Raw genomic sequence first — 22,522 nt, forward strand, 5'->3', positions numbered from 1 at the left:
GCGGGTAAGAATAAATAAAGCTTCAATGGACGAAAATGTGGCGATCCAATGACACATAATGACATAAGATCTTTGGTCACAGACAAGGGTAGCAAAGGAAAAAAAAAAGAAGATGGAAGTGTAGTAAAACGATAATCAAAAAGATAGTAGATGACGCGGAAGATGGATGTCTATCTGCATTCGATGGCAGACGTGGATCATAGCCTGGTGAGCTGAAACCAGTGCGTATCTATGGTTACAGCAAGAGTTTGAGGTCCAACCAATTGGGACAAATAAAACGATTGGTCAACACATGAAAGATCCATCGATCGGAATGATACTGTTTTGTCAAGACGGCCAAGGAACCTTACTATAAGCCGATTGTTCACCATACTGTATCAACTCGTCTCATCTTAAAAGCGGAAATTATAGATCCGGAAAACATTACGAATTCGTTATATCATGGCATACAAGAGGCAAGTCATCAGTACGGAAGCCTGGGTAAGTATCGTTACGGGTAATTTTATTCAATTTCGTTAACCAACTACGAAACAGTATCACTGTACTTCTTTTTTACAAGTAGGATTGGGGAATCCCATGGACTGTAGGAGAGTTCGATGACACCAACGCGGCAAAATTTGACAAATTCGTGTTTTTATTTGCTGTACACGTCATAATGAGCGGTACAAGCACGAGGTAATATGAACTATAGAGAGAACTACAAAACTGGGAAAGACAAGGAAAAAAAAAAAAAAAAAAAAAAAAAAAAAAAAACCTATGATGTGCTGTGCTGGGATCGTAATGAGTCGAAATTTTTGTGACCGTTGATACATGTCGCGACTGTTCATATAACGCGCTGTGAAAAAGGGGTTTCGATGAGATGAGTGAAATAGCTAGACGTTTGATCTTCCAATAACTGGGTCGTTCGGGAAAAACTGCTTCAGATTGTTTATTTCTGTTCTTATTTTTATATCATAAAACGCCCTAGTTCTGTGAATCATTGGGCAATCAAATTACAGGAAATTGGGTGAGAGGTCGAGAATTCAAAAATACATCACAGGGAGCACGATCGAATGGCTTATATCGGTTGAAAGGTATGTACTTGATGCATATGTCATCGATAGGTATTTTCGATCGACTGCTTATCAAGTATTGACATGCATTATTGGCAATTTGGGAACGAGATTCAATGATGCGTTGGGAACTCGTTGACCTTGATAGACATTCCGGGACTTTCCTTCCTAATGATGTTCTCGCCTGAGGCGCGCCATATGTCAGCCTTCCCGTCATTGGCGTAGAAGGTGCTCTCATCATGAGTGACAAGAACAAGCTTTTGAGTACCATTTGATAACTTCGCTCCAAGGACATCATCCGCTTCTTCGATGGCGTAAAGGTCTACGCGTGGGCGACCATACGTTTTGCCCATCCACTGCTGTATCGACAACGTCTCCGCGTTCATGCCGTCGAATTGAATGTCTTTGCTGTTCTTGCGATATTGCCAACAACCCCTCACCCAGTCATGGAGATATCGGCCAATTGTTGTCAAGCTGATGGACCCGGTTACTCCAAGAAACGGAAGGTATAACTTGTCGTCGCTAATTCCTTACCATCATAACGAAGCCATCAGCGCAAGTCTTCCGTGCTCACATCCGACTCACTGAGGAAGGATTGTCTCTTGCTGTGACAACCCTGACCACGATGGGGCGACGGACCAAAAATTGGTGGCCTACTTCATAATGATGGCAGGTCGCTATCAGGCTGGACGAAAGATTTCAACGGACTACATCGCCTCTTCGATTTTCAGGTGCTCCTGTTTGGTGTGGGACAGCTGAATCGTCTCATTGGCAGATGATGAGGGCAGCTCGTTGTTGATCGTCAATCCGAAGCTCGTGAGTTTACCCCTGGGATCGATTTTCTTGGATTCCGTCCTGTACGCCATTTCGTCGTTCTAGACGTGTTGCTATACGGATCTCTTTTCTTCTTGTCTTTCGGAGGTAACACATTATTCACAGCTCGGGCCTGTTGCGAATTTTCTTGAATCTGCGCCCGAGTTGTTTCAATAACTTGCTGCATCCATTCGACAGACAGACCCAACAATTCCCAGTCTTTCTCGATGACTGCTTCATTAGTAGAACGCTTTGCAAGACGTCCATTGCTGCTTCGCACAATAGCGTCTATCTTAGCTTTAATGTGTGCTTTGGGACGAGTCATAATCTATATTCAAAATTGTGAAGAATCAGTATTTAAAAGTAATACCTTTTTCAATGAGAATCAGAAGCGCGACCTGTTCAGTTCCAAAAAAAAACTCATGCATTGGTTGTTTATTGAAACTTCACCACCGCCTTTTACAGCTTCCGCTTTGTTCAAGTTCTTTCTCGGCCAAACCCAACAAACGTATGCTCGAGAAAGCGGATCAAATTCAAATCGATCACGGTGGATGTTGGAACAAGATTTGGAAATTCTGAAGCAAAAAAGTAAAAAACAGAAGCAATAGCCTCACCACCTCACACTCGGTCAACGACCATTAAATATATTTTTTTCTGGTGACTTGGTGCAGATGCTTTTATTATTATCTGTATCAAGCTGCGGCGTTCCCTTTGCGTCACTTGCGTCAGACAATGAAATGTTTTGTTTTAACTAGTTCACACGGTCGATACCTTCTTATCATAGGATGCCATATTTTTATTGCAGTTCGACGCCCATTCGTTGTCCCAGGGCACAGTGTCCCATAACTTAGAAGGGCGTCCAACTTCCTAGTTTCATATGTCCATTTTACTGTCCCAAGGCGATATGTCCCATTTGTCGTGCCTCAAATTTTTTTTTGGTGCTTCCCTTTTCGGGAATTGTCAACAACGTTTACTGCTTTTAAAATCTAGAACCTCAGCGTCAGCAAATGGAGGACTTCATCTGTTCTACTTGTACTCTCTAGTCGATAGGCGATTCTTACTACTTTACGTCGTGTGTCTGTGAAAACTGTATTTAGACCACGTAAAAATATAATTTGACACATTATTGTGGACGGCCTTCCAAAGACAGGTTTCCCCTGCCAATAATGAAAAATCGTAGAGGATTTCAGGGGGAAATGGTGATACAGTGGGAATCGCAAAAGATAATGATTCATAAAAGAAACGATCCAAGGTAGGTAAGATCACGAGCGCTTAACAACTTTCTGTAATGTCTCGTATTTCGAGAGATGTATTGCAGTAAAATCTTGATGAATAAGATCTGTTTAAGCTTACTAACATGGATCCTTTCGTGAGCGTCGCATGCTTTGCTCGACGAGCCTCTGTGTCCACGTTGCTCACACACACCTTCCTATGTAAGGTCGATTCTTCCTTGCCCGCCCTTTTTTGGTTTTGTTTACTGTGCATTGCAGCAGATGTTTTGAGACCTCCTTATTGGAATGCAAGAGGCCACAAAAACTTCTTGTAGTACCGATCCTCGGTTCACGGTCCTTCTCATTTGATTGGAAGACATCAAAAGTTCTCTGTTGCTTCTTTGGGGTTGTATTCTATTACCGCCCCCTGTTCCTTTACTGTGCATCGCAGGAAAAAACCCAAAGATACACGATTGCTTCTTGTATTACCGCCCTTTTTTTTTCTGTACTTCGCAGCTGATGCGATGATTCTCCAGAAGTGACAGGCTTAAAAGTCTATACACCGCACCACGTCTGTCAAAGTTCTTCCGTTTCCCCGAACCTTTCAAATACCTTTCAAGATCATATTTTTCTCCGACATTGTCTTTTTTTATGGCTGCATTGAGCTGAAGGTGAACTCAAGCTTGTTACTCCTAAAGAATAGAAGTTTGTATACTAAATATGATTTTATATAATAATTTATTCAACTGATCGACCATCGGACGGTCCCGGCGAGTGCTCTCCACGTTTGCCACAGTACTGCGTATTCCGTCCGGGCCCATTTGTTGGTTTTTCCGGGCAACGAAGGCCTGTATATGTTTACAGGTAAGCCAACTGCATTCAATATTTTGCTATACTGCCATATCGACTTGGCCCTTTTTTCCTACTTTTTGTCCATCTGCCCATAATTTTTGACTTATGATGATTTCCCAATCTTTTTTTTATCAATCTGATTTTTCATTGTTGCTTCTCCAATTTTTTATTTGTTTGTGAGTTCAAAGTTGAATAAACTGAATGTTGTACAGTTACAGTAGTGCGAACAGAATTGGGATGTCATGACAATCCAGATCTTTGTCCTCGGTTCGCCCCAAACCCATTCCTATCGATCTCGTTTATTCTTATATCCAAGGATTGTTATCGTCTTCCTGCGTTTAAATCATTCAGATAACGTCCAACATTTACTGAGTAGATATTTTTTAGTCCTTTTATATTCGTATAGAATGACGCCCTTGTTTTCATCGTCATCCGGGATATCTGCTTGTCATACACGCAAAATACATTTTCGTCTGTGAAAAAGAGGACAATAGAATATACAAACATTTTGATAGAGGCTATTTTTGTCAATGGTTCTTCTTCGGTCAACAAATTTCAGACTTATATATTGGCAATTAGTCAATGACGGATCAGTAGGACATCGCGCGCATCGATTTCAAGTGTGTCAGCTGCTTCGGGCCTTTTGTCATCTGATTATTCATAACACAAAAAAAGGGACACGTTTCTATTCATATAACATTCTGTGTCTGTCCGTAAACAAGCGCGTACGCATTAAAGTCGTATATATACGAGAGTAGATCAGGTGGATGTGCACAATGCAGCGTTCTTGGAAGTGAGTTTGTTTGACTGAACGATCTAAAATTTTTCATTTGTGCAAGAAATTTTTTGTTGTTTGTGAAATCCATGAATCGTGGTTTCTTGTCTATTTTATTTCAAGATGAATGAAGCTTCTATGGGGAAAAAAAGGTAGCAGATAAAAGAATAAATAAGTTCTATAGATGAAAAGCATAACGGGCCGATGAGACAAATAACATATACATGTTGGACACAAACAAGAGAAAAGAGGAAAAAAAAAGGAGGGGAAACGCAAGTATAGAAAAGGCCATTCAAAAAAGATATAGATGACAAAGGATATATATGTATAAAGGAATAGCGGGGATGCACTCAATTTTATATGTGGATCAGAACATGGTGGGCTGAAGCCATTGGGTATCGCCAGCTGCAGGAAGACTCTGATGTCTAATGAACTGGGAGAAAAGAAGCGACTGGTCAAAAACAGAAGAACTGGGAGTCGGGATGGACATCGTCATAGGACCTGGTAGAGTCTGCATGGGAAATCGTGTGATACGACTCAACTGCTGATCCACGCTGACAATGGCTAATAGTTCTTGTCTTAGATCGACAGCCAGTCCTTGTACCGAATGTTGCATGATACAGGTGGCTTGCATACCCTCTGTATAATCACTACATTGGATCCAATTTGCACCTGTGGGAGTTTGATTTTTCATGAAGAAGATGGGAGGTGCGGTCAGGTGGATATCGATATGCGCCGAGATACCGTCGTCCAAAATGTTCAACACAATAGCCGCAATGGCATCAGATGATACTGCCATCTTAAAATGGTAGTTGCTGTCACAAATGTGCCAGGTGAATGATCTATCCGGCAAGCTGTAATAGCAAAGCAAGTCCTGTTGATTTATTTTCATCCGATGCCACGTTCCAATGGTTAACGCTCCGGCTGTGATGAAGCAAGAATTATTCGGCTTCTGCACTGGATGCGTCATCACAGTCATTGCTGGATTGGGAACACCAGGCACAATATCGCTCGCTGAAAAGAAAAAAAAATAAGTGCAAGTGATGCGATGAGTCCGTGTTCCTGGATACCCAAGACCAGATATGTTTCATTCTTTACGTTACCTGTGCGTTGGAGATCCAGATCGGAAAAGGCACGCGGAGTGGAAGTGGGAGAGACGGTGTTGCTGTAGGTTCCATAGTGGGTTTCTTCCAAGGGTGGAACGTGCGACGTCATGGAAAGGGACTCAAAGGAAAAAGGGAATAAGGATGCCGGCGGTGGTGGCGGTGGAAGCGGAGGATAAGGCAGGGAAGCGGAATGAATATTATCGGTGCTCCAGGCACGATGAAGCGGAAGTTTGGCACATGATAAGGAGTTGGAAGGAAATGACATTGTAGGGTACCAGAAAGAATTAGCAGGACATGGCCCATTTTCGGGACCCAGATTGGTGTGCACTCGACTCTGCTCTTCCCTGAGAAGAGCGCGACGTTGCAGCATTTTCACTTTGGCACGACGGTTCTGAAACCAGATCTGTATGGAGCGCTCGGGCATATCCAGTTTCTCTGCTAATCGTTTGCGCATCTTGCTGTCGGGAGTAGCGGTGACACTGAAGGTTTCTTCCAGTATGATGAGTTGCGATGGAGTTACACGGGTGCGTTTCTTGGAAATGGTTGAATCATCATCATGAGCGGAAGATCCGGGGGATGAACATATCGGTGGGGTCATGGTATATGAGGGAGAAGTTGGAAAAAGGAATGGAAGAAAAAAAGAACGAGAGATGAATAGAAAGGAGCGACTACTTTGATGCCATAAAGGTGTGAATATATATGGAGCAAATGATAAAAAGCAAAAAAGCTGGTTTATTGTGCGATGTGAGGCCCACGCTGGTCGGTTTTTTTTTTCTTTTTTTTTTTTCGTGACACGAGGAAGGACAATCAAAATTTCATTTCATTCAATCTTTCCTAATCCCACCTTTTGGATATGTTTCCCTTCCTTGTTTTGGTGATTATTGCACATTTGGAAACATGTTAAAAAAGAAGGTATATGTTTATATATCGTTTAATATCCGTTATACCAGTGTTGTATATCGAATATAGGCTTTGTAGCAAAAAGTATCGTTCGAATTCAAGCACTGCAAAAAAAAAAAAAGAATGGATACACTGGAATTGATTGTTGCTGCGATTTTTCCCTTTTTCCCTTCCGCCATTTTTTATTTTATTTTTACTTTTGGTTCGCCTATCTGCATAGATCAGTGTGAATACAATAAAGCATACTACTTACCATTGAAGCGATTGTCTCGTCATGGACGCGCAAGAGTCATCGTTGAGCGCCATCGATGAAAGAATTGAGGCCATCGAGGAACAAATGGCGGCATTGAAAGAGAAACGGCGATCGCTTTTGTACGAAAGACAGATGCTGCAGGAGAATCTTGCACAACAAACGCAGGAACACGGCGTTACATTGCCCGACTATGCTTCCGAGTCCTTTCCCTGGTCAGAACGTATGCGGGAATTAGCAAAGGAGCACTGGGACATCCACAACTTTCGATCGCTTCAATTGCCTATCATCAATGCTGCTCTCGATAAAAAACGCGATATTTTCGTGGTGTTACCCACCGGTGGAGGCAAATCTTTATGCTATCAACTTCCAGCTCTTCTCGAGGATGGATTTACGTTGGTGGTTTCGCCCCTTGTATCACTGATCAGGGACCAGATCTTTCATCTTCACGAGGCAAATATCCCCGCTGCCATGTTGACCGCCACCACACCGAAACAGCAAGTGACAGAAATACAAAATGAAATGGTCCCCAAAGCACAAGGTTCCCAATCGACAGCCCCTGCATTCAAGTTACTGTACGTCACGCCTGAAAAGATTGCCAAAAGTAAACGTTTTGTTGCCAAGCTCGATCAAGCCTACGAAGCTGGACGATTATCGCGTATTGTCATTGACGAAGCGCACTGCTGCTCTCAACAGGGCCATGATTTCAGGTAATTCAATTCTGGGTACAAGAAATGCCTATTTGATGACCGAACCTAACCGGTCCGTGTGCACCTGTAGACCCGATTACAAACAACTCAACCTGTTGCGAGTAACTATCTATAGAATAGGGGGGCCTATTTTATATCAAACAATCTTTTTTCTTATTTTATTTTTAGACCATTTTTCCCAATACCCCGATCATGGCACTGACAGCCACCTGTCCTTGGAATGTCATGAAAGACGTCATGAATATTCTTGGACTCAAACAACCCCAGCTGAAAGGTGGAAGTCTGCTTTACAGCGCTCCTCTGTACAGTAAGTCGTAGTACGTGACAGTCATTCTCTTTGGGGGTAGTTTATTGAATTTTTGATGATATCAAGGGCCGAACCTCGTTTATCGTGTGTTTACCAAACCCGATACACCGGTCGCTACATTGCAACATATGACCGATTGGATTCTCAATAACTACCCCACATCATCTGGCATCATTTACGTTCTCAGCAAAAAAGATACACAAACGGTAGCGGTGGGAATCAATGAAGCTAGTAAAGGTCGTCTTCGCTGCGCCATCTATCACGCCGACATGGATGAAGTAGGTTTCAGTGATAGGATGAACGAAATGATAAGCTAAAATATCTCGCGCTGTGCGAAATTCAACTGTAGGATGACAAGGAGTACACACATCAGCAATGGCGAAGTGGGAGAATCCAAATCATTGTAGCCACCATTGCATTTGGCATGGGAATCAATCATCTGGAAACGCGATTCATTATCCATCATTCCATGTCAAAGTCCGTCGAAGGCTATTACCAAGAAAGTGGACGAGCGGGTAAAAATTCGCCGATCCATGCATGGTCGATCGCTCGTGCATATCGATAACGTCTCCTTCTTTTTTTTGTTTCTTTGCAGGTCGAGATGGGCAAAAGGCCGAATGCATTTTGTATTATCGGGGACAAGACGGTAGGGGGCATGATAAAATCGATTGCATGGGACGGAACATGGATTAAGGGTTGATTCTGTAGCTTCTCGTTTGTCAGCGTTTGTGGTTACAGAGGTGCAAGGTCGCAACAACTGTAAGTCAGGCCGTGTGAAAGGGATCAAACATTGCAGCTGAAGGTTTGGTTACACTGCATGTAGTGTACGCGATGATAAGATATGCTCAAGATTATGTAACGTGTCGAAAGATTATTTTCGAAAAGTATTTCATGTGCGATCCTTCCATCATTTCGGGTTCATCGTCATCGGATTCGGTGATAAACGAGGTGACGCCAGACACAGCATGTGGTATCTGCGATAATTGTACGCGCCACAGTGACGACGCCATGCAACTTGTGCGAAGAGACATTACATTGGAGGGTATGACACTGGTGCGGCTGTGTCGAGCCCTGAAACGGGTCAATGAACGGGTCACCATGTTGAAGCTCATCCAATTATGGCAAGGGCGTGGATTGAAGGCGGCCAAGATTGAATCGCTTCGTCAGGATACCGATGTAGCCCTACCCGCTGATCGTTCTTTTTCAAACCAGGTACCGTGCGTAGCAACTGCCGCTGATTGTTGCATACTTATCTTCTCTCTTTTTCATTTTCTTCGATAACGTACTAGGATTTGGAGCGAATTGTCAATTTCTTACTGATCCACGGCTACCTGAATGAAGATTTCCATTTTACGCCTTACAACAGTATATCGTAAGTTTTATGCAGCGGTGTGGCTTGGTTGGTTTGAGTTGGTATGAATGGGCGCACTCTATTTTGTAGTTATGTCGTTGAAGGTTACCGTGCCGATCAACTTTATCGCTTGCATCGAGAGGATATTGAGCATGGCAACGCCCGTGTTCAATTAGAACTTGAATTCTTGCAAAGCCCTGAAACGACCTCACGTAAAAAGGGCAGAACGGTCTCGAAAGCCGCCAAAGAACCCACCGCCGTACTTGAAAGCGATGACGATGATTTTCAAGATCTAGCGACTCTAAGCAACGTTATTGAACTTGATTAACAATGCATATGAACGTTTGCAAAAGAAACTCGCTGCTCTCACTACCAATTTCTTTCAGTCCACACCATTTCACAACGGCATAATCACGATAGACCGTCCACCTTTGGTACTCTCTGTACATTTATCATGAACCATCTCGAAGTGGGGGATCTCTCTCTCTCTCACACATTGTACAATCCCATGCAATCAAAAAACAAGACGTGTATTTTACATAAAAAAAATGCTGAAACGATTGAAAACGGACAGATGTTTTGTTTTGGGAAGAACTCCTGATTTCCAAGAAAATTGCCTTTTGCAGAAAAATGTCTCGGACATATACAGTGCGCTACAGCAACCGAAATAGAAATAAATATAAGAGTGCATGGAGAAATCTTTGATAAATCGATGCATTCGCGAGTTTTTTTTTGGGGGGGAAGCGGAGGATTCATGGATGAGGATGAAATTCCTTGGAGGTTGGTTGTATTTGGATAGAGGTTGATGTAGTTTTAACTTGATGTGAGAGTGAAATGGCGGTAGGGAGCGATCAATATGGTGTGCAGCAGTCTATCTAAGGTCATGTGAACCCACTCCACAACATTAATTGGACATAGATCATGCTTGTGTGACGCAGAGGCAAACGTTAACTGTGCGGAATAAACTGGTGCTTTTCCTTCTTCCCTTTTTTTTCCCTTCTTTTTCATTATTATTGCTTTAGTTTTGGTGTTCACATTTTCTTGTATTCTGTACTTTTTCCTCATTTTTCCTCCTTGATCAGTAATAGCAGCCGGTCTGTGATGCTTTCTACAAAACACAAAGAAAACCACCCTTTGCCTGCACGGCTCGCGGAACTTTCAAAGATTGATGTTCCTTCAACTCATGCTATCACTGAGACATTCAAGGGTACGGAACCCGCTTCGCCCACCCAGTCCACGACATCCTTCATGTCCTCCATTTCATGGGCCGCCGAAAAATCAGCTACAGAATTGGTGGGACTCTTGAAAACCACCTATGCAGCGTTACGGGAAAAGGAGAAAGGTAAATGTCAATGCATAAAATCTCATAGGAGCAAATTCAGGAGCAACCAGAAAAATGATTGCAAATGGTGTCGCTCATCTTGGCGTTGACATCTGGGCTGGCAATAGAAACGAAGCAAATAAACAAACAATACAAATAAAAGAAAAGAAAAGAGGAGGAACCACGGTGATTTGACATTCTGTAAGAAGGGATTGGTGCCAGCCCAGCCGATCATTTTTCTGATTCAGGATTTGCCGCCCACTATTTTTTTGTATTACGATGGATATCTTTTTATTTATTTTTTCTTTCATGACACAGACCTGACCCTAGCAGCAGAGCTCGGTAACTCCTTGTTGCAAAACAACATGATGTTAAAGTCAAAATACGAAACGTTGCTTCAACATGTACAAATATGCCAGAAAGATCTCGAATCTGAAGCGGCCAAAGAAGTGCTCAAAGACCACCTTGATCTGGTCACGATGGACTATGATTCATATCGGTCTTCAAAGTTTGATGATGACAGCGTTAGTATGCGGCTAATACCTAACCCATGTGCGCGAGAAGCCCTGATTGAAGCTTTGGAACGGAAAAACGCCGACACCCAAAAAATGTTGGATCATGCTTTGCAGACATCGGAGAAAGCAAAAGAAGCACAAGAAAAACGATCACGAAAACTTCAGACGGAAATCGAATCGTTGCGCCACCATTTGGATTCGGCGGCTCAGAAAATCCAAGAATTGGAAGATCATCGTCTTCGAAATGAAAGTCGTCATCAAAGAACGAATTTGGCCGAGTTTGAAGAACAACACTTGGAGGATCAGGCACTGATCGATGAACTCACCAAACGTATGCTCGACTTGCAGTACGAAAATCACAACCTTTTTGAAACAAAGAAAGCAGTGGAGCTAAAATTGATCAACACATTGCACGATCTCAGTTGCTTACGCGCCCAGTTTGAGGAGTTTCAGTTTACCCAGCAAGGATACGTCGATCTACAAGAAGCGTACCAGCGCCAGTTTACACACATTGCAGAACTTAACGAAAGCCTAGAAGAACACCGTAACGTATTGATGAAATTACGTGACAAAGGACTCTGGACACCGCAGTCTTCCTCACCGCCGTCTGTGGATGACGACACGTCTTGCAAAAGCTTACGTATTGATGTCCCATGGAAACAGGGGACCATCCGCAAAACAACCTCAAAACAAAGTCTACTTGACGAACTCGAGCAGGCATGGCACAAAGAAGGCAGTTCACTTAGAATGCAGGCGAGTCACAGTGAACAAACCAGTTCCAACGCATCATGCAGCCAACCCGACGCTCCACGACTTCGCAGCTCGTCCTCATTTGCCAGACTTCGCGAATTCGCCAATATGACCGAACGGAACCTGACCTCATTTTACAATGCACCGGGAGACTATGCACTGAAAACTTTTCTATCCACCACAAACCTTATGCACGATGAAGCCGCTCTCAATAATGCTATGGATTTTTTTAATCGTACGGCAAATGAAGACAAGGACTTTTCCGATTTATTTGGTCCGCTCGACCAAGAGTATCTTCACGCTTCGTATGATATATACCCTCCTGTATCCGATACCTATATAACCCCATCGTCAAAATCTGGTGCAAATTCCAAACGTTCCCAGCCACCAGGTAGCATATATGGTCGTATTCTGTATTTGATCAAGCGTATCTTTCGTGCTGTGTGGCGCTGGTGTCGATTTGCCATTATCCTGGCAACAGCCGTCATGATTAATCTATGGCAGGGACCCGAAGGCATGACAGACAAGTGTCATGCCGTATAGCTATTGTTTGGATCTTAGCCTTTCCACAGCGCATCTTGTAGAATAATCTATTCTTTCACTTGTACAGTTCCCTTTTGTAATGCTATTATTTTTCAATCCTAAGTGAAATTTCGTATGATCCCAAACGGATCACCAAAAATTCCGACGGTGACGGGTTTTCAGTAAAATTGATTTCCTTAGAAGCCAGACTGTGCAGGTTGCTCCTATTTTGGCATCATGCTGAAAAGGCGACGACAAGAACTGGAGCGCTTAACTGTGCGACCTTCAGACAGGCGCAAACGTCGACGAAGCCATGACACGCGAGAAAGTCCACCATCTCTGGAGACGTTGGCGTCGACAAGAAACAGCCAATCATCACAAAATGCTCGTCCCCTGCCCTCTGGTTCACAATTGCCTTTCAGTCAGCCGTCGGTGCCAACGAGATACTCACAACCGCTGGTCGATGATCCCTCGACTTTACAACTTCCCTTTGAGCAACCACCTGAAAGTGCCTTGAACCCAAGAGGTTTGTTCAATATTACCGTGTTGATATACCTTGGCTCTTATTGATACATTTGTTGCAGCTAATCGCAAAGCTAAGAAGATCATTTGGGTGCCTGTGTCGGCGAGATCACGAGAACACATTCGCAAGATGATTTCATCCGCTTATTCGTATGTATACCTATATTTTGTTGGACTTGAACTGCATTGCTTACTCTACTTTATCAGACTCGTTGAGCCTAGTACGAACGAAGAGACACAACGGCAGCTGGTCAACCTTGTCAAACTTGTGGATAAAAAAGTCGGTCGCACACTTATCCCGTCCACCGCACGCGAAAAGATGTTTGATCAAGAAAAGCTCACGCGCAGAAATGTAAGAGCGATAATTGTTGTGGGTATTTATTTGATAACAGACTTGACACACGTTTTTTTCCATCACAGGCGGAAATGCAGAACGAGCTGGAGCCGGAAATCAAGGAAAATGCACGATTTCAAGCCCAGTTTTTAGGCGAAGAGAAATTGCTTGAGGAGCATACAAGTCAGGTAAAAGCCCTGCAACGTCAAATCGATGATGACCAATTCATGAAAGCCATGGCAGAATTGAAGGTACAGATAGCCACGGGAATATCCGGATAGACGTGATGCCTGATTACACATGTATCTATTAGACCCAGTATCCATTGTTCGATCAAGACCTCGCACCCAACGATTACGTCCATAATCTCTTCAAATATCCCAGCTCCCTGTTCTCATCAACGCAGTAGTCATCATATTCATACGCATGTTTTTCACTATCTTCCAAAATCCATATCGCACTATATCCCTCATCGACACATCATTGTAGCATTGTATCTGATTTTTTTAACAGCATTTCAAATAACAAGCCAACTTTTATTTATACAATGAAGGGTAGTCTAGGCGTAATCTACGAAAATAAAACTGTCGCATGATTTTCTCATACGATAGGCTTTGAAGATGCGACCGCTTGGTACTGGCATGTTTTATGATTCAACCACTTGCACAACATTCATCTATGCCATAAAATGGAGAGGCGGCAACTTTATTCCGCGTCTGAGCACTTGGTATGCGTAAGATGTGTTAGTCCCTCAGAGTTTCTGCAATATAGTGGAGAAAGGTACGCAGGTTTGGTGACCCGCTCAAATAATTTCAGTACCGCTACTGCAGGTGTAAGCTCCTATGATCCGCAATGCTATGTTACAAAGTATCAACGTGTCGCTGCGTAGCAAATACTTCACTGCTTTGTGATGGCCATGATGGCCATTCCCAACATAGGAAATCACTGAATGGAAAAATCAATCGGGGATTTCAATTGGACTTGCTTCAGTAATAAAAAAAAGCGACTCGCACGGCTGAAAAGAACTGCCACAGCCATTCGCAAAATGCCTCATCCGGGCTGAGAGTGAAAATTGCAGAAATGCCGGTCCGCATTTGCTTGTCCGGGCAAAAGTGACCGTCAAAGTAAAAAGAATTGGCCTCATCTATAAGATATAAAAAGGCACTCTTTTCGCGATGAAAAAAAAATTCATTCGTCACGTCTCTTTTGGACCTCTGACACATATTAAAATTGGAACGATACAGAGAAGATTAGCATGGCCCCTGCACAAGGATGACACTAAACTTCTGAGTTGGATTGGTTCTCCGGAACCGTTTTTTATTTATCAAAAAAAAAGGGAAATGAAAAAAAAAAGAAATAATTATTTGTCTTCTCTTGAGACTCTGCGGCAATAGCCCAAAGTCTTTTTATTTATAAAACAAAAACAAAATGAAAAAAAGATGTCTGTGACGAGAGTCAAAGGGCTTTTAAACACTGTTTGCCGTGCTGCGCCGTTCACAGAAATAAATGATAATCTATTAGGACATGTTAGTAACAATAGTCCATCCATAGTTGGTTTTTGAAGGGTGTCTGCCGCATGTCCTGTTAAGCGCAGCGATTTTTTTGGCCTTTTTTACAGTGAACATGGCTGCGCCGCCATTTGGGAGTTCCCGCTTCTGCCTGCTTTTCCTGGCAAGAGCGAAAATGCTAGTTTCGAAATGAAAAAGAAGCCGTCATCGAATCAATAAAGAGGGCGACTAATATTCTTAGCTTATCATTCAACTATGTCTTTGTTCTCAATAGAATCATGAATGGCCACGCCTTTTAGATATCTCAAATGTTACCAAGTATTTTGTTTGTTGCAGCCCACACCAAAGACTCTTATCAACGGTGCCGCCCACATCGCTTGCCGAAACTTTGTTTTTGCAACCGCCTCAAGCACGCCCTTACTGTGATATGGACCCAAGTATCCTCACTCCAAGTCCGACTAGTGATACAAATTTTCATATGCTTTTGGGGTAATGAAGTTGCTTCCCCCCACAGAGAGTCCAACGTAAAAATCCCGGAAATGCCGATTATTTTTGGTCTCACCACTTCATGTCACTTTCTTTGCGCTATTGGTGCCAGTGGGACGAATGTTCACAGAGATTCGCCAATGTCGAATCTCTTTACGAGCATCTGTCTGACCAACATGTCGGTCGCAAAATCACCAACAACTTGTGCCTGAAATGCCAATGGAAAAACTGCGGCACAACAGCTGCTAAGCGAGACCATCTTGTCAGTCATCTACGAGTTCATTTACCTTTTAAACGTATGTATCTTTAGGGCAGAAAATGGGTGAAACAATCAATTGCTAACGATATGCTTTTTAGCACACACATGCTTGGTATTTTTACCTTTTCTGTAATGTGAAAAAGAAATCCCGACGTTAATTGATCTGCTATCCTAATGACAGACGTGCAAAAAGCCATTTAAACGGCCGCAGGATTTGAAAAAGCATGAAAGGATACATACAGCATCGCATAAAGGTACAGAACAACAGTGATATGCCGTATTTTACTTTCAAGGACTCAACCATTTCTTGCGTAGCATCTTTGATTAGCAATCAGCCTGGTTACAAAGCAGTACGACGTCGTAAATCAAAGCAGCCCAATTTATCGTCATCGCAACAGTCGACGCCTTCTTCCTGCCAATCTGATTCGCATGACAAGTCTCACATCAGCCCACCTCGCGTCACGCCCATGGCGTCCAGTGTTTCTGACTCTTCCGATATGTCAGATTTGTTCACAACCAGTGACATAAGCTCTGGGCAAAGCAGCCTTTACAGTCCGGATAATAATGATGGTCCTGATACCGAATATGATAAACCTGGGATCCGGATTCGGGGAGACAGCGTTCACACAAAAGCACTGGATAATTCTTCAGAATATAGTCCTCCCATTGAATCATCAAGTCCTTTGCAGGATCTTGTCATGAGTATCATTGATGAAAATCCCTTATTACCCGAATATGACGCAGGTAAACCATGAAGGTTTCCTCTTGTCTTTTTAATATTTACAAGATGGGCAAATCTGTAGAAATGATGGATCGGCTTGATTCGCTCGTTACGGTCATAAGCGACAACCTGGACCCAGCGCGACAACTACCCGTATCAGAATCCAACGAAATACATACCTTACAAAACTGGTTGGAGCAGTTATCTGCTAATATCCATCGACCTGATTCCATCTATCCTTCAATTGATCAATTTAACGAACCCAACTTACCGCACACTTCCACCTTGACACTGGAAGATCCTGATCCAGAGGTGATTACGTCCGAACCATTTTTGTATCCCTCACTGCAACCATCACCGCCGTTGTCTGAATCAGCGTCTGTGCAGCCGTCATGGCCCGCCACATTGCAACAAACAGGTGGCTGGCTTCTCTCCAATCTTGCCTCTGCTGGCATGGGTTTATTACGAAAGGATTCACCTGAAATCGCCAGTACAAATACATATACCCCGCCCTCGTCTTTGACACCTTTGTCCACCACCAAAGAAAATGGCGCCATAGCCCCTCATTTCTGGAATCCTACCGGTGTTTATGTCCCTTTGGAGCCATCTGTGTCGTCCCTGGAAGGGCCTCAGCCTTCTGCCATAGTTGATTTTGATGCCAGGACCATTCGCTCAACCTCTGGATCATCTTCACAAAATGGTACCGTACACTTTGAAACTGCCTTTGAAGAACCGGTGCTCATGGTCCCTGAAAAAGAAGCCCCAATCACATGCGACAACAAAAAGGAGCTGATACATTTAATTAATGTATTGGCATCACCGTCTAAGGAAAACCCAGGCTCTACCACACAATGTGCATCAACGCCATTCTCCTCGAACGATCAAGCTGCACCATTGAATAGTAGCAGTCCATCTGCATCTGAAAAGTTGACAGAAGTTGAGCTAGGTAATGAAAGTGCTGGGTGCCATGAAGCAACCACCACCGTATCATCATCTGTGAATGACATACGGAATCCGATCTTGGATGTCCTGGCAACAGACATTAAAGAGGCCGACACGCTACAGCCAATGTCACACACCACTGAGGATACCTCACCGTATGCGCAGCTTGCAACGCAGCTTAGCCAACTGGTCTTTGAACCAAAAGATGGCAAATCCAGAAAAGAACGTCATATACGGGTCATCAATCAATTGTGGGATGCTGCTTCCCGGTTAGCCAAACAAGAATGTCAACAATAATTAAACTATTCATATAATGCCGAGAAACACTATCACCAATACATTCATCCATCTGTTCTTCAATAAAAATATGCCGTATCGCAGGGGCCGCGATCCATCTATCGTTATTCGCAGAGCTGAATACCGTTATCAATGTATATTTCCTTCAGTACCATGAACCATTCTCGCTAACTGCTGATTTTCCAATAACATCCAAGCTTAACAAAGGCTCCGTTGCTACCACTACCAGCGTGCTTTTATGTATATTGTGTAATGTATAGTTAATGTGGACACAGTGAAACTAGAGATCACCAAAGACGGGCAAGGTAGCGTCGCCGTACCAGAGCTAGCGCTGGCGTACGAATAGGGTGTAACAAGGAACATTGGCTGACATCATACTTGCAGTGAGCATGTTCGTGTCTTGGTATCGTATCAGGCTACAAATTAATGGTAAAATATCGAAGCAAGGAGCAATATATACTAGTAGTCTTGATATGAGGCTACTTTTTGAAGAGGCTCATCCAAATGGTTTCTTAGCGCATCCGCCTATAAAAATGATCATAGTTGAAAAAAAAAGGACAAACAAATAACCGGGATGAGCATAATTTATACCTTGGCTCTCAGTAAACCGAGATCAACGGATTCTTCCCCTACCAAGCACAGTAACATGGCACCAATGGAAGTGACGAACACGGTTCCTTCCTATCTCATCTTTATAAGTCTGAGTAATAAAAAGGTAATTTGGCGACAGTGTCCATACCTCGCATTGTAAAAGCAAGAATCTTGGTGTAGCGAGAATGTTGTTATCAAGCGAAGTACCGATGGCGGGTTGTTTTTTATAGGTACTCCATACGTTGGCAGCAATGGCTGCATAAGTTTTGGCGCATTTATCGTTATCGGCGGCAAATGCTAATAGCGATCCTTCGCTGGTCATGAGTCTGCTCCCTTGATATTAGCATGTGCACTTGTTTATGATCGTGTTGGCTGGTGTATCAATCCCTTACAATGATGCTCGGACTCCATTATGGGTTGCTTGACGCAATACTTGAGCAATGACTTTTGGTTTCAACATTATACAAATACGGTTCAAACCACAAAAGCATATGAGCTCACAACCCGCGCGCAATAGCCGAATCGTTGAAATCAATGCATGTGACTGTGTGTTCCTGCAACGACAACGACCTTTCTTTTTTGCTCCGCGCGCAGCGGCCGTGGCACAGTTGAGCAGGTTAGATCGCAAGTGTCGTCTAGTTGTCTTCTTTTTTCTTTCATTCAATATGCCATCGTCGCTGGCAAATGAAATTTCTTCCGTTGCCTTGCGAGAAAAGCTGGAGTGGCTAGGATATGAATCGCTGGAAGATCTGCGTCAAACTGGTGTGATCGATCTCGTCAAAGGTAACGCAGCAAGAAGACCATGCCACGATGTCAATCGGTTTTTCTTTTCGCTCAACCAATGGTGTCGTTAAAATGATAGAAATCGATCTTTCCAAGGAAGAGGTATCCATACTGCTGGAATGCATTCGCGGAAGTAAGCCTTGTTATTGTTCCTGTGTGTTACGGTGTGATCGGGAATAGCTCAACTATGATTTTTAGAGCCTCTTCCGCAAACTCAAACAGCGGCCGAGCGGGTTTTGGAGGAGAAAGAGAAGCGAGGGATCACTTTGTCGTGCAAAAGAATGGACAGACAATTGGAGAATTTTGGCGGTATTCCTCCAGCGAGAATGACCGAGTTTTGCGGAGAATCTGGCACTGGCAAAACCCAATTGTGGTAAGCAACAAGCACACGGATTACACTTTTTTTTTCGATGCTAAGGTGGTTCAAGTCTTCAATTGGCCGTTAATGTTCAACAACCGAAAGAGAAAGGCGGTTTGGAAGGCGAATGTGTCTATATAGGTGGGTGAAGAACTGGCATTGATCCCGTGTCACGAGCGGCGATTAAAGCATTTCAAAATAGATACCGAAGGTGGATGTGTGCCTGCACGGTTAAAAATGATAGCAAAATCTGCATTCAAAGGTTAGATATCTTGTGAACCATGAAAGATAGAGGTATATCCCTGATACGCTTCTCCAGATGTCAATGCTGTACTGGCACGAATTCATGTATTTCGTGTATTTGACCACGTGGAATTGGTAGCTTTGATTCGACAGTTGCCTGAAATCATGGAAGCTTATCCAAAGGTAAAATCGTTGCGTTACCGTAATTATTCTGTTGGTTTATCCATTAACGGCTTTGATAGACGAAACTCTTGATTATCGACAGCATCACGTTCTGTTTAAGAGTGAACGTGCGAGACACACGCGTCCGCACCGGTATATTAAATTTTGTCGCTCAATCCCTAGTACAGTCTGCCAATAACTACGGAATCGCTGTAAGTTCGTTGTGAAAACCGGGTCTCTGCATTCTGACTCTTAACTTTTAAGTGCAGGTGGTAGCTACGAATCATGTGAGTACAGATCGTATCCATTCGTCATGGACACCGGCTCTAGGTAACAAGCAATGCTATCCATAAAGTTTGACTGATGGGATACTGACTACCCAATGATACTAGGTATCACATGGGGGCATTGGTGCGCGCATCGATTCTTTCTTTATCGCAAACGTCATCAACGGTAAAGCTTATCGCAAAAGATTAGGGATTGCTTTCGACTTGTTGACTCACTTTTTTCTCAGATATGCATACTTGTTCAAGACAGCACCACCACCGGCTCAACCCATTACGCCGTTTACAATCATGGTAACGTCGTCAATCTACGCATCTTTGATGAATATTCGGTCACTGATTGATCAAGGACAGGATCATGGTATTTCCGATATAGACGGTGACGAAGGACCGGCGCCTTCCAGCGAATCGTTAAACATTGCAATACCAACTGAACCTGGAACGGAGGCATCGTGGAAGGAGGAACAAGAAGAGAAGGACGTGTGGGATCAAAGTTTCCTGACGGATGAAATTCTTTCTCAACTACCATCGCAACTATCGGCAGGAGATCGTATGATAGAAGAAGTGGCGGGTGATATTGTGCCCGATTCCCAATCCGAAGCATCCCTATCTACTTTTCTAGACAACGTGCAAGACACGCTTGATCCGACTCACACTGGCACCACTGTGCCTGGGAAACGAAAGCATACGCCATCGCCTCCAGTCACTCACTCGCCTGAGATTTGGTCCAGTGATGAAAACGAAGAAGACTGGCTCTTTCTTGCTGGACTGTCATCACCCCAATTTTAACCATACATATCATCCCCGCACTCTCTACATCATCTGTATCATCATCCTCATTTTTTTTCCCAATCCCCCATTGTTATCCACACTGCAAACAAGTCTTATATAGCTTATGATCATTTCAAACCGGTTGGAATGCAAGGATTGGATACTCCGTTTGCTGTTATTTTGTAGATAAAGGCCAAATCTAGTTGTTTTTTGTTTATACAACACGCTTAACTTCGAAAAAGCGCTTCAGATAGTAGATCTGCCACATGCAGACAGCAGCCAACAACGATAGCTGACCCAAGGACCACCATTTTACACGGGAATTGGTGCTTTCAGCAGCTACATCGTTCGGGATTGATTAGTACTTTTCCGTTCGACAAAGTAGGCAATGGAGAATGAGTAATATCACTTACTATTGCGGTGCTGTTTCTCACGTTGTTCGAAAAAGTCTTGTTCTGATTTGATGGCAAAGATGCTTTCTGCTAATTCACGAATTTCGCGTTCCAAGGGATCAATGTGTTCTAGGGGGGAAAAAGCGACTAAGCATTGCGACGGATGACGGTTATGTGTTCAGGTCTACTTACGCTGTGCAGTTTCCTGAAGTCGTTCCATATCGTGAACATTGAAGCTAAGAGACTTGGCAGTAACAGACGACATTTCATTGCTGAAACAATAAACGTATCTTCCTTCTCTATTTGCTTGCACAACGTGTGTGCCCGCCATCTGGCGTTCATTTTTGATAAGGCTCCCCTGTGGGTCGACAATCTGCAATATCACACTATCAGTCTTTTACGCATTCCACCTTTGTGTGTAAACAGCACGACTTACGGAGAAATCGATATCGAGATTACCGCCTTCGCCAACCTGAATAGAAGAATAAGGATGAGCCGTTTTGGGTCTCGAGATGACTGTTCGACATGATAATATTTACCTGGAATGTCACGGTGAGTTTGTCGCCCACGTTCAGGTCTTCAAAGAAACACTCTTTTTTATGAGGGCCAATGTCAATGCTGACGGCCAAAATGGACTGTAGGCAGACAAAGAGGGCAGTGGCGAACAGCAGAAACCGAGTCATGATATCTTTCACAGAGAAGGCGCGCTCTTTTTCCTTACACGAACCGTTCTATGTTAATTTGGGTTTGGATTTTATATGACGTGGCGGCGCCTGAATTGATAGCGGATGGCCGATGCGACTTTCGGTTGCCTTCAATGAAAATAATTCGTCAACTTGATGAACTCATTCTTGTTAACAACCTTACAATTTGAAGGGACAATATAAACGTGATAGCTGCCTTATCGCAGGACGCACAGCCACTTCATACGACATGTGACAGGATTCCAAGCGCGAGTAACACATCGTATGAGATCTCGCCCCTTTCTCCATTAAACTTTTGCATGTCTCCCTCCAACCTTTTCGTAAAACCAGTGGCAATCAAGCGTTAACCTCCAAAAAAAAAAAAAAAAAAAAAAAAAAACCGCCAAAGACCGAAAGCGATACAGTAAAGAGCATGTTACTTTCTCAAGCACAATGGACACTATATAGCATGGTTTTTGGTCACTGCACAGCACAGTTTTATTTGAAATAAACAGTATGCACTCTTATCATAAATTGGACAAAGCTGCCATGGGGACCCAAAAATGCTTGTGGTTTAATCGATACATAACTTGTCTTCCTGAACCGTGACCCGGGCTACAGGGACAAATATGGCAGACATCGGTTCACCCAAATACAGCAAACTCATCGATTAAACGTTCACATATGTCTTCCAGCCAGTGATGTTATATTCTATTATACCTACGAGGAAAATCATCGATGTCTACTGTAG

The 22,522-nt window shown here is 43.3% G+C and overlaps 10 protein-coding genes across 10 annotated transcripts; 6 read left to right on the top strand and 4 right to left on the bottom strand.

Annotated features, from left to right (window-relative positions):
• Positions 1-1,165: 1,165 nt before the first annotated feature.
• Positions 1,166-2,190, bottom strand: BYT42DRAFT_613980 (uncharacterized protein; the record flags this gene model as incomplete). Its single annotated transcript, XM_051571799.1, has 3 exons — positions 1,166-1,574; positions 1,764-1,880; positions 1,946-2,190. 3 exons carry the CDS (start codon positions 2,188-2,190, stop codon positions 1,166-1,168), a joined length of 771 nt encoding a protein of 256 aa, XP_051424049.1.
• A 2,531-nt stretch (positions 2,191-4,721) lies between these two features.
• BYT42DRAFT_569693 (uncharacterized protein) lies at positions 4,722-6,584 on the bottom strand. Its single transcript, XM_051568314.1, has 2 exons — positions 5,807-6,584; positions 4,722-5,717 (listed from the first exon to the last, which is right to left on the bottom strand). Exons 1-2 carry the CDS (start codon positions 6,405-6,407, stop codon positions 5,071-5,073), a joined length of 1,248 nt encoding a protein of 415 aa, XP_051424050.1. The 5' UTR covers positions 6,408-6,584; the 3' UTR covers positions 4,722-5,070.
• Positions 6,585-6,653: 69 nt separating this feature from the next.
• BYT42DRAFT_569706 (P-loop containing nucleoside triphosphate hydrolase protein) lies at positions 6,654-10,114 on the top strand. Its single transcript, XM_051568315.1, has 10 exons — positions 6,654-7,669; positions 7,740-7,770; positions 7,838-7,976; positions 8,043-8,254; positions 8,326-8,491; positions 8,572-8,622; positions 8,685-8,735; positions 8,800-9,188; positions 9,266-9,348; positions 9,418-10,114. Exons 1-10 carry the CDS (start codon positions 6,984-6,986, stop codon positions 9,653-9,655), a joined length of 2,046 nt encoding a protein of 681 aa, XP_051424051.1. The 5' UTR covers positions 6,654-6,983; the 3' UTR covers positions 9,656-10,114.
• A 314-nt stretch (positions 10,115-10,428) lies between these two features.
• On the top strand, positions 10,429-12,456 carry BYT42DRAFT_495340 (uncharacterized protein; the record flags this gene model as incomplete). The annotated part of the gene is made up of 4 exons (XM_051564358.1): positions 10,429-10,669; positions 10,967-11,052; positions 11,158-11,768; positions 11,910-12,456. The coding sequence occupies 4 exons, from the start codon at positions 10,429-10,431 to the stop codon at positions 12,454-12,456; spliced, it is 1,485 nt and encodes a 494-aa protein (XP_051424052.1).
• Positions 12,457-12,672: 216 nt separating this feature from the next.
• On the top strand, positions 12,673-13,700 carry BYT42DRAFT_613984 (uncharacterized protein; the record flags this gene model as incomplete). The annotated part of the gene is made up of 5 exons (XM_051571800.1): positions 12,673-12,961; positions 13,020-13,107; positions 13,165-13,309; positions 13,378-13,542; positions 13,605-13,700. The coding sequence occupies 5 exons, from the start codon at positions 12,673-12,675 to the stop codon at positions 13,698-13,700; spliced, it is 783 nt and encodes a 260-aa protein (XP_051424053.1).
• Positions 13,701-15,367: 1,667 nt separating this feature from the next.
• Positions 15,368-15,815, top strand: BYT42DRAFT_495569 (uncharacterized protein; the record flags this gene model as incomplete). Its single annotated transcript, XM_051564369.1, has 3 exons — positions 15,368-15,581; positions 15,643-15,656; positions 15,726-15,815. The coding sequence occupies 3 exons, from the start codon at positions 15,368-15,370 to the stop codon at positions 15,813-15,815; spliced, it is 318 nt and encodes a 105-aa protein (XP_051424054.1).
• On the top strand, positions 15,629-17,699 carry BYT42DRAFT_337731 (uncharacterized protein). The gene is made up of 3 exons (XM_051563106.1): positions 15,629-15,798; positions 15,860-16,288; positions 16,348-17,699. The coding sequence occupies exons 2-3, from the start codon at positions 16,012-16,014 to the stop codon at positions 17,502-17,504; spliced, it is 1,434 nt and encodes a 477-aa protein (XP_051424055.1). The 5' UTR covers positions 15,629-15,798; positions 15,860-16,011; the 3' UTR covers positions 17,505-17,699.
• Positions 17,699-18,555, bottom strand: BYT42DRAFT_636404 (uncharacterized protein; the record flags this gene model as incomplete). The annotated part of the gene is made up of 4 exons (XM_051572499.1): positions 17,699-18,029; positions 18,096-18,185; positions 18,244-18,421; positions 18,488-18,555. The coding sequence occupies 4 exons, from the start codon at positions 18,553-18,555 to the stop codon at positions 17,964-17,966; spliced, it is 402 nt and encodes a 133-aa protein (XP_051424056.1). The 3' UTR covers positions 17,699-17,963.
• A 205-nt stretch (positions 18,556-18,760) lies between these two features.
• BYT42DRAFT_613987 (P-loop containing nucleoside triphosphate hydrolase protein) lies at positions 18,761-20,714 on the top strand (the record flags this gene model as incomplete). Its single annotated transcript, XM_051571801.1, has 11 exons — positions 18,761-18,878; positions 18,958-19,011; positions 19,077-19,251; positions 19,307-19,377; positions 19,439-19,498; positions 19,556-19,662; positions 19,722-19,853; positions 19,911-19,971; positions 20,034-20,094; positions 20,156-20,219; positions 20,280-20,714. The coding sequence occupies 11 exons, from the start codon at positions 18,761-18,763 to the stop codon at positions 20,712-20,714; spliced, it is 1,338 nt and encodes a 445-aa protein (XP_051424057.1).
• Positions 20,715-20,839: 125 nt separating this feature from the next.
• Positions 20,840-21,896, bottom strand: BYT42DRAFT_569719 (emp24/gp25L/p24 family/GOLD-domain-containing protein). Its single transcript, XM_051568316.1, has 5 exons — positions 21,628-21,896; positions 21,525-21,560; positions 21,281-21,461; positions 21,110-21,217; positions 20,840-21,035 (listed from the first exon to the last, which is right to left on the bottom strand). The coding sequence occupies exons 1-5, from the start codon at positions 21,769-21,771 to the stop codon at positions 20,911-20,913; spliced, it is 594 nt and encodes a 197-aa protein (XP_051424058.1). The 5' UTR covers positions 21,772-21,896; the 3' UTR covers positions 20,840-20,910.
• Positions 21,897-22,522: the final 626 nt, after the last annotated feature.

Source organism: Radiomyces spectabilis (assembly GCF_025331425.1).
Source record: "Radiomyces spectabilis strain NRRL 2753 chromosome Unknown BYT42scaffold_6, whole genome shotgun sequence".
In the NCBI taxonomy this organism is placed as follows: Eukaryota; Fungi; Mucoromycota; class Mucoromycetes; order Mucorales; family Radiomycetaceae; genus Radiomyces; species Radiomyces spectabilis.

What these genes read in the sequence shown, in the direction of transcription:
- BYT42DRAFT_337731 (XM_051563106.1), top strand. Translation starts at nt 16,012, where the DNA reads ATGGCGTCCAGTGTTTCTGACTCTTCCGATATGTCAGATTTGTTCACA. An exon ending in ATTACCCGAATATGACGCAG is followed by an intron (nt 16,289 to 16,347) that starts GTAAACCATGAA and finishes GCAAATCTGTAG; the next exon opens with AAATGATGGATCGGCTTGAT.
- BYT42DRAFT_569693 (XM_051568314.1), bottom strand. Translation starts at nt 6,407, where the DNA reads ATGACCCCACCGATATGTTCATCCCCCGGATCTTCCGCTCATGATGAT. An exon ending in TCTGGATCTCCAACGCACAG is followed by an intron (nt 5,718 to 5,806) that starts GTAACGTAAAGA and finishes TTTTCTTTTCAG; the next exon opens with CGAGCGATATTGTGCCTGGT.
- BYT42DRAFT_569719 (XM_051568316.1), bottom strand. Translation starts at nt 21,771, where the DNA reads ATGACTCGGTTTCTGCTGTTCGCCACTGCCCTCTTTGTCTGCCTACAG. An exon ending in ATCTCGATATCGATTTCTCC is followed by an intron (nt 21,462 to 21,524) that starts GTAAGTCGTGCT and finishes GTGATATTGCAG; the next exon opens with ATTGTCGACCCACAGGGGAG. An exon ending in TGAGAAACAGCACCGCAATA is followed by an intron (nt 21,036 to 21,109) that starts GTAAGTGATATT and finishes CGAACGATGTAG; the next exon opens with CTGCTGAAAGCACCAATTCC.
- BYT42DRAFT_569706 (XM_051568315.1), top strand. Translation starts at nt 6,984, where the DNA reads ATGGACGCGCAAGAGTCATCGTTGAGCGCCATCGATGAAAGAATTGAG. An exon ending in GTATTATCGGGGACAAGACG is followed by an intron (nt 8,623 to 8,684) that starts GTAGGGGGCATG and finishes TTGATTCTGTAG; the next exon opens with CTTCTCGTTTGTCAGCGTTT. An exon ending in GGTGCAAGGTCGCAACAACT is followed by an intron (nt 8,736 to 8,799) that starts GTAAGTCAGGCC and finishes CACTGCATGTAG; the next exon opens with TGTACGCGATGATAAGATAT.